General features: G+C 34.9%; 1 protein-coding gene across 1 annotated transcript in view; it reads right to left on the bottom strand.

The window, feature by feature from the left end:
• The window catches only part of LOC107750055 (bifunctional purine biosynthesis protein PURH-like), a 10,213-nt gene extending 2,411 nt beyond the window's left edge, over nt 1-7,802 (bottom strand). The window contains exons 1-11 of the mRNA XM_016565313.1: nt 7,682-7,802; nt 7,040-7,166; nt 6,674-6,817; nt 6,103-6,191; nt 5,219-5,370; nt 2,116-2,272; nt 1,898-2,023; nt 1,669-1,776; nt 1,450-1,535; nt 1,253-1,342; nt 119-244 (exon numbers count right to left, since the gene is read on the bottom strand). Coding sequence (XP_016420799.1) covers nt 119-244; nt 1,253-1,342; nt 1,450-1,535; nt 1,669-1,776; nt 1,898-2,023; nt 2,116-2,272; nt 5,219-5,370; nt 6,103-6,191; nt 6,674-6,817; nt 7,040-7,166; nt 7,682-7,697 — 1,221 coding nt within the window. The 5' untranslated portion in view covers nt 7,698-7,802. The remainder of the gene's footprint in view (nt 1-118; nt 245-1,252; nt 1,343-1,449; nt 1,536-1,668; nt 1,777-1,897; nt 2,024-2,115; nt 2,273-5,218; nt 5,371-6,102; nt 6,192-6,673; nt 6,818-7,039; nt 7,167-7,681) is intronic.
• Between the last annotated feature and the right edge of the window lie 1,937 nt (nt 7,803-9,739).

Below are 9,739 nucleotides of genomic sequence, written 5' to 3'. Positions count from 1 at the left end.
AAAAAAAAAATTGCTTTAAAAAAAAAAAAATGAAAAAACTATATGAACAATATACTGAACAATATGCCCGATTAAAATCAAGAGCTTACATAAACATAAAAGTAATGGTGTTTCTCACCTTGCCCTTTGACACAATGTTGCTGAAGAGCTCTTTATCAATGAGAGCTCCATTCCTCTTCTGTTTGAGGTGCAAACCAAACAGCACCCTCACCTCCTCTTCATCAGGTTCATACTCCGGATCCATCTAAAAGAACAGGACATACATTATGAAGGCTCAGAAGCACATGGGCTTTTGGAGCATTCTTTGAAGTACTGTTCAAAAGTTTGGGTTCAGTAAGTTCTTTTTCTGAAAAATATTAATAAGGTGACACTAAAGTGTTTTTAAATTTAAAAAAAATAAAAAAATAAAAAATAATAATAAATATATATATATATATATATATATTTCAAACAAATGCTGTTCTTCTGAACTTTCTATTCATCAAAAAAAATAAATAAATAAAAAAAAGTTTGGATCATGTGACACTGAAGACTGGAGTAATGATGCTGAAAATTCAGCTTTGCATCACAGTAATAAATTACATATCCACTATATTACTGTTTTTAGGTTAAATAAATGCAGTCCTGGTGAGTATGAGAGACTTATTTTAAGAACATCAAAAAATAAATAAAAAATCTTACCGACCCCAAACTTGTGACCCTGGACTACAACACCAGTCATAAGGGTCAAATTGAGATTTATACATCATCTGAAAGCTGAACAAATAAGCTTTCCATTGATGTATGGTTTGTTAGGATAAGACAATAAAAAAATATTTTGCCGAGATACAACTATGTAAAATCTGGAATCTGAGGGTGCAAAAATCTCAAAATATTGAAAAAAAATTGCCTTTAAAGATGTCAAAATGAAGTTCTTAGCAATGCATATTACTAATCAAAAATTAAGTTTTCATATATTTACAGTAGGAAATTGGCATTAAAGAAAAATAAATTTTGACCCATACAATGTATTTTTGGCTATTGCTACAAAAATACCCCAGTGACTTAAGACTGGTTTTGTGATCCAGGGTCACATATATTATCACATATGTATATATCACAGTACCATGGTACAGCATAACCAACAAAAGTATATAAATTATTTTTTAGTAAGGGCTGTTTTAAACAAAAAGTGAATGGAACGGGAAACGGTGGAGCAAACTTAGTCAAATAACTATTCTTTGTCTTTAATCAACAAACAAGCATGGTTTACCCGAAGGACACAGTAGTTTCCATTCTTCTTTTTGGAGAGAATTCGCAGAGCTTCTTCATCATAACCAGGAGCAACAATACCATCTGACACCTAAAAACATTGGGCAAAGTTTTGTATAAATTGTACAAAATAAGGGGCTAATGCTTTGAGAGAATATGAACTCTTAGATGTGATGAAAGAAAAAGTGAATCTCACACCTCTCTGGAGATGATCTTGGCAGTGGGGACGTCACAAACATCAGACAAAGCAATGAAGTCTCCAAAAGAGGACATCCTGTCAGAACCTACAAGATATTTTTTCAGATTTTTCCATACTTTAGGCTTAAACATGGAAAAACTACACATCCACCTTGTGAGATTAATGCCTGAAAATGTATTCTTGGTGAAAAAATGAAGTTGCACGGAGAGAAGTTTCACCTCTGGCTCTGGCGTATGCAGTGGCGAGAGGGGTGAGATCCTGGCGCATGTCATTCACCATACACACCTTGGCCTCATCTTCGCTCAAAGGGATGCCCACTGCAGCTCCTGTGGTGAAAGGTGAACATTTGTCTCAAATGTCTGTCTTAAAGTCCAAGCCCTTTTCTGAAACTCTACAAGAAAGACGTGAGCTTTACTGGCATCTGGGAAGCAAGTTTTGTGTTCATACCTGCAGGGCTGACGTGTTTAAATGAAGTGGCGGCTGGCAACCCAAGAGCTTTCTTTAACTCTCTCACCAGCTGCCAGGCGTTCAGAGCATCACACAGGTTAATGAATCCTGGAGATCCATTCAGCACTGAGACGGAGTCAGAATTGTAGTGGAATATTAGTATTCTATCTTTTGTGATTAAATACTGATCTGGTAGCAGCAAATGTGATCATATATACCGGTAAGTGGAAGTGCTGGGCGTAAAGTGTAGAGCTGAGCAGGTGCTTGATGGGGGTTCATGCCATACCGCAAGGGCAGCTGGGAAATTCCTCGACTGTCTTCACATCTGAAGTAATCAGAAATGGCCTCGTTGTACTGAGCAGTATGTGTGAAGGCCTGAGATATTACAAGTAAACAAGTAGTTATATTTCAAGAACTGAAACTGGGGAATCTAATTAGAAACCCCTAAGCCAACTGCAAGTTTATCAAGGATTGATGCAAATGTCTAAAGAGAAGTGTGGCTAATAAAATACAGATACATATTTGTATATGTTGCAATCATTTAATGACAGCAGACGAAACATACAATTAATTACATACATAACTGCTAATATTAACAAAATAATTAAATGATAAATTATATCCAATCCAAGTATACACTACTGTTATAACCAGTGTTAGGAAGGTTCCTTTGAAAAAGTAATAGGTTACAGATTACAAATCACCCTATTTAAAGTGTAATAAGTAGTGTAACTACTTCAATTAGTTTATTAATGTAACTGATTACATGTGATTAATTTTTGATTACTTTTCTAAATGTTTTCAACTGTTAATCATTTTCAAACATTTAAAGCAGGCAGGGTTAACCTTACAGTAGTACTCAACATCTTACTGTCAAGACTTTCAAAATCCTTCATCACTTGAATTAAGATTATAATTTAAATTTGAAGCACAGCCACCACAAAATCAGACTTTAGCAGCTCTTTTTACTTTGAGGTTGTTCTGAAGTTAAATACAGATTTAAAATCATAAGAAATAGTTTAATAGCTATGATACTGTTTTTAAAATCAAATCTTTGCATAGCTATGACAGGAAACACTGGCATCTAACAATGCCTTGGAAAAAACAGTTAATCTTTAAAAAAAAAGTTATCAATGTATGTAAAACAGTTATCAATAAGTCTGTGTCCTAAACTCCTGCAACATTGGTGTTTTATATTTTATAGTAGTCAATGCAATTTGGGAAAGAAATCAATTATAATATTTAGATGTAACCCCCCTTTGTAATTATTAACATTTTCATAAGTAACAGTAATTTTAAAAAAAAAATTCTCAGTAACTAATTATTTATTTTGTAATTAAATTACGTAATGCTGTTACATGTAATTATTTAATCCCCAACACTAGTTATAACGTCTGCAGTGACTAAGTTTTCGGTTTGTTTGTTTTTTTATTACTTTCATTCCTCAGTGATGTCATTCCCAATGTATGCATGTGTGTGTGTGTGTGTGTGTGTGTGTGGCAGATTTATAGGCCTATCACTAGTTAAATAAACAGATTAAAAAAACACTACAACACAAAATGGATAATTCTTAAAATACAGCAAAAGCAATAACCAAACAAATGTCAGCACAGCTCAAAGCTCATTAAGAACAAAAACTGATCAGACACTTTTCTTTTTTCCTCACAGGTGTCCCAAACAAACATAACATTTTATGCTTAAACTAGAGGCCTTCATGGGTCCACTTGAATCCGAAAACCTGAGGTCCGACCTGAGACAAAACTTTGACGAGTGCCTCGGACACGGGTCAGGTTTGGGTTCAGTTCAGTCTCGGGTAATTTAAATAAATGTGCTTTTTCCAAATGGACCCGATCCCTTTAACGTACTTGCGCATTGGTGTTAAGTGCATTTTTAAGAAACGGATGTGGAAAAAAGGAACATACATTTGTAACCTCGCACACAGAAATCCATCTTATAGATTGAGATCCATCAGGAAAACCCACTTGCTTCATTATGGTGCACGTTCATTATGGTGCACGTTCATGTAGGGCAGGGCTTTTCTTTTTTGCGTGCAGAATCCCTTCGGCGGAGATGAGGTAAATAGCATTGCAGAGCAGACAACACTAGCGAATCCATGATTTATTAGGCTATGGATTTATTTTTTATCGAGCAATCATGTTTATTTTTCCAATCCACTGGTCACAATTGAAAGCCGAACTCAGAAATAACTTGTATCCATCAGGCAGACAATAATATAAAGTAATACTAAATTAAATAAATGTTAAATAAATCAAAGTAATGGAGAAGCGGCCTAATCAGTCAGCAGGACACCGGGATCTTTCTTTACTGACTGCGGGGCTGCAGGCTGTGTACACATCAATGCCGTTTACATTCGGGTCCAGAGGGGTTCGAAAATAAATGCAGTCGGGTCGGGTCAGACTCGGGTCTGTCTCAGGTTGGGTATTTTTTTTATTTTTTTATTATAATTAATGCACGTCGGGTTCGGTCAAGAAGTGATTCGGGTCGGGTACATATTTTAGGACCCAAGAAGACCTCTAGTTTGAACTTCAGCAAACATCTGCATAGCATCTTCAGTAAACATCTGAAACCCAATCTGATCAAAAACATGCTGTAGCAACAGCAGAAACACTTGATCTAACAGCTGTATTGTTTATTTTAAGGGTTATCAGTGCAGGTAAACATGACAAGTCAATGAGTCAGAACTTAACCAGAGCAAAGACTCCCAAAGTAACAAAAGTGCCCCTGCTATTTAAACTGTGAGGCCAAAAACACCTCTGCAGTGAACTCCTCGGTCATCTAAAATATTAGATTTGATTAAGCTGATTTTGACTAATAGGCCATGTTGACTGTTTATTTCAGGTAAAAGGGCTGAAAGCATGAAACGGATATGAGCAAGCCTATTGCTCAATGGTAACGGCAAATCTTTGTCTGATCATGATTTACCACAAAATTCTGAATATTAGCCATTCAGTAATGTAGCCCATGTGTCTGCTTTGCATCTAAACAGGGTCTAATTCATTTATAATTGTCATGTAGTATATATATACACATATATGTATTACAGTATATTATATATAATTTATTTAATAATATAGAAGTATATTTCGCCATATGTAAATAAGCCTATATTATGGGTCAGTATTACATTAAAATTAATCTGTTCTGCATCATTAATTTTTATTAGTGGTGAAAATCCTCTTCCAGAGTTCACTGTGTTCAGGTCACATTAGATGATGTTCACAGATTTTTGGATGTGCACAAAGGTCAGTGGGTCGTCAAAGCTTAACCAAATCTCATCTCAGATAGGACTGTCAGGGTTACCTTGAGCGCAAGAGCTTTGCGTGTTTCCATTGTGCTATCACGGTTGTCGGAGGATTCCATTTCCTTTGCAACAACATCGTAGTCAGATGGATCGCAGACTACAGTGACTCTGGCGTGATTCTTAGCTGCAGCTCGAAGAAGAGTAACCCCACCTAAATAAGATTGAGGGATTAGTGGTGACACTTTTGTTAACGGGGAAATCTCACATGTTCCCACTTCCACCATAAATCAAAGATATATTCTGGGATGTAACTGCAACAATACAACATTAACACAAATAAAGTAGTTATATTGATTAAATGTATTTGATTAAAATTAATTAAATCAAAATGTGCTTTACTGAATATAGAAAATGATACAAAATTTCTATATTTTGTATAGTTTCAACAAAATATAAATATATACCAATACATTATTATTATTATTATTATTTTTAAAGCATTTTTACAAATTCTGCCCAAAAATGACCCAAAAATAATTTTTGATAGAATTGAATGAATCAATGATAGTACTTATTAATAGCATACTAAATAGTATTCTATAATATAACATTATACTAAAATAACCCTGCCATAGACTGACGTATAAATATGTATTATTCCATGTAAAAATGAATATTAAAGATTACTTTTGAAGGAAAATGTGATTTATTGGTATGAAAAAAGGCTTATTTTTTTCTCTGCAAAATATAGTTTTGTTTACTCTTGCACTTTATAATCTTGCTAATAATGTTCTCTCTAAAGCGCATATAAAAGTTTGCCTCTATAGAAATGATCACATTTCTTAAACATACAAAAACATTGTTGATTCCAAGTTATATTAAACAAGGCGTGAATTCGGAGCCCTTTAATCAAAACCCCGTGAACCATTAACAGTGTACTGACCGATATCAATCTGCTCGACAGCGTCTTCCACAGTCACATTCGGGGATGCAACAGTCTTCACAAATGGGTAAAGGTTACAAACGACCACTCTTGAAAAACACAAGTTCAAATACATATTAAATGCTACTGAAAAAAAAAATAATAATAGTTCACTGGCTACAATTAACAAAAATATGTAGACTACACGTCTAGCATGTCATTACTGCATAATTACTACCCATACTTAGTTCACAGTGATCATGACCATGTTAGCCAATCAAAAAAACTCTCTAAATGGCTGAGAGCCAGTATGTAAGATCACAAGTTGTCACACCACAGCGGCACTATGTGAATTATCAGTGATTAGATTACCAAAGCTGAGTCTCGACTTCTTACAAAAACCCAATGGAAAGCATGTTAGCACCACTAAACCTGACTATATCTGTACTCGTGTCACATGACAATCATTCATGAAATAGCATGACCTAAATTTAAAATCAATAAAGCAGAACTTGCAAAACAAGTCCCATAGTATTATCACTCTTAACACAGATAGTATTGGATTTTTTTTTTCCTTGCTGAACAGTGTTACCTGACAAGACTAAACCCTAGTTTTTCCATATCAGCCTTATCAGAGGGAGTTTGTCTGGCCAAAATGCCACCGTGGACAGCAGGATGAAGGGTCTTAACTCGCCCTGCAAGCATTTCAGGAAATCCAGTGAGATCGGACACATCCCTATAAGAAAAAATAACGGTCATATATTTATATATATGAAATCATACAACAAACATTTTTTGAAGTGACAAGAGGGTAAGTAGATTTCTACATCAACAACCCCTTTAAGTCAATGTTATAGGCTACCTGAAATATTTTGTATTGCTTTAGTTTTAAACAAATCACAGCAACTATAAAGACATTTTAATTACAGTAAAAAAAAAATTTTTTAAAAAGTGTGACCTGACAGTGAGTTCAGCATCTCTGAGAGTTTTGGCGGTGCCACCTGATGCCACTAACGACAGACCCACTGATATCAGTCGCCTGGCAAACTCCAACAGTCCGGTTTTATCCGAAACACTCAGCAATGCTGAAAAAAGATCATCAATTAGTCATATCAATTAGACAATCATAAACGGTGCACGCACAAGAAAATGCATCTAACATTTAAAAAACTGCAGCAGGATGGCTTAACTTACTTCAACTGCACTGATGCATCACTTTTACACAAATCCAGCCTTAGTTAATGATAGACCAGTACTTAATTAAATACTTTGGCAAAAAAACTCAACTACACATTAGTACTTTATTACTATGGTACTGCAAAAGAGACAAGTTCAAATATTGGCTTATAGTTACCATCGTGGCAGTGTCAAAAATCATAGTACTACCATGCTGATTTTGGTATTGTTTACTAGTGACATATCAAATCAGTTTTCAGAATAAGATTCAAATACAAACTCTTTCCTAAAGTTAAGTTTGTCTATAAAGTTTTATGTTAATGTCAATAAAGTCTGTGAAAGATCCACAATTCTGTGCGCACTGTATCACCCAACAAAAACAAACACAAAGAATTACCATGATATTAAAAAGATACATGATTACCTAGTTCAGATGCCATGCTGCAGGTGAAGCAGAGTAAATCTGAGATTTGTGCTGTAGTGTCTCGTGCACACAGCTCGATGTTAATCAAACCACGTGGATGCAATAGTTTTATCCGCGTAGATGCATGATGGGAAATGTAGTTTTTTATATCAAATGACACTCCTGCTTTAACGAGACACAAGGGAGTGTTTTATTTAGTTTTATGTACAATATAATTATTCAAAAACAGAAACGCAAAACAAGAAGGAGACGTAAAGTGTACGATGAAAATGGTATTATAGTCTAGGTGAAATCGAATAATAAAAAAAAAACTAAGTTGATATTTACCTTTGCAAACACACCAATAGATGGCGCCTCATGCACACTTTGCGTTTTCATAACACTACATCATTTGTAAGCATTCAGGCTCCTTGTTTTGTCCTGCTCTTTTCAACCTTCATCGAAACATATTTGAAGAAATGTAGCATTACATTGCTTGCTCACCAATGGATCCTATGCAGTGAATGGGTGCCGTCAGAATGAGAGTCCAAACAGCTGATAAAAATATGACAATAATCCACAAGTTATCCACACGGCCCCAGTCTATCAATAAACGTCTTATGCTTATGTCTTAAACAAATCCATCATTAAGGCATTTTAACTTTAAACCATCGCTTCTGGCAAAAATTCAAGTCCATAATCCATAATTTTGCTTCCTCCAGTGAAAAAAAAGTTTTTTTCACCAACATATTTGTTTAGAACTGTTCTGCTTAGAAACAGTGCTTTATCTGTGCATATTTATCTTCTATTTCTATATGTTTTTTCACTTTTTTTTCTTCAAATCTGTTTCAATCAATTCAATGAACAAACAAACTCATCTACATCTTGGATGCCCTGAGGGTGAGTACATTTTAAGCAATTTATTTTTTATTTTCGGGTGGTATTTTAACTATTCGGGGTGGTTGCTAGGTGCTCAAACAATGTCTCTATCATATTCTGCTCTTGATATGGTTTCTTCAGTGCAAATCGATGAGATTTTTCACCTGTTTTATCATCCATCAAATGAATATTTTCTGAGAAGTTTCTCCTCAGCAAACTGTATGATTTTGAGGTGTTTTTAATGTCTGTAGCAGAAACGGTGCAGGATGCAGTTTAATATTTAGGGTTAGGGTTTGTTTTAAATGTCACACTCAATTGGTTTCGAACATTTCATTAGGAGATTCATTGATTAATTGATAATCAAGTCACCTCCTACAGTACAAATCTTGCAGTCTTGACACCAAATGTAGAAATCAGCTTCCAACAAAATCTCAGAAGTCCTTGAACTGTCCTTGCTTACTGTATCTGTATCTCTTTTAGTGTTTTCTTTCACCAGCTTGACCAGTGTGTTGGTTATATTTATCTTCTGCTTGGCTGTGATTGTGTCTAATTGGCAGATCAGGACTTCATTAAAGCAGATTAAGTGTGAGGGAAGATGGGCAAAACACAGTGTTGTATCGGTGAACGGGGTGATGGTGAAGGAGAGAATTAGCTGATTAAAATGGACAAGCGTGTGGACATAAGGTGGGAGGGGCTGCGGGTGATTGATGGGTAGTTGTAGCAGATTGAAGTGTTTGGGTAAGGCCTGTCAGCGAGCTGGTAGAGAATGAGTGAGGTGTCTTCATCAATTTAGAGCCATTATCATGTCAAAAGGAGAGATGCCATCTGCATGAGACTGCTTTGCAGGCAATCAATCTCATACGAGAAAAGTGTGTGCGTTTATGTGTGCATCCATTTCTTTGTATTGTAATGTCTTGGAAACATGGAGCATTACTATGTATGCACACAAATGCATTAAAATAGAGGATGATGGGGCTAGCTGTCACACAGGGAAGGGCTATTTTTCAGTAACTATAATGCAGGATTATTTTAGTTAAGCAAAAATAAAACCATAAAAAACATTTTATTTTCTTGAAATACAATACATTTTAACTGAAATAACATACCAAAACTTAAACTTATTTTATTTTAATTTTTATTTAGTTTAAATTGACATTCTGAAATAAAAATGAATAAAAACTATATAGACATATTTAAAAA

This window comes from Sinocyclocheilus rhinocerous, unplaced genomic scaffold (assembly GCF_001515625.1).
Source record: "Sinocyclocheilus rhinocerous isolate Xijiao unplaced genomic scaffold, SAMN03320098_v1.1 scaffold1956, whole genome shotgun sequence".
Lineage (NCBI taxonomy): Eukaryota > Metazoa > Chordata > Actinopteri > Cypriniformes > Cyprinidae > Sinocyclocheilus > Sinocyclocheilus rhinocerous.
Note: the sequence above shows the minus strand (reverse complement) of the source record. Positions and strands in the feature narration are given on the sequence as shown.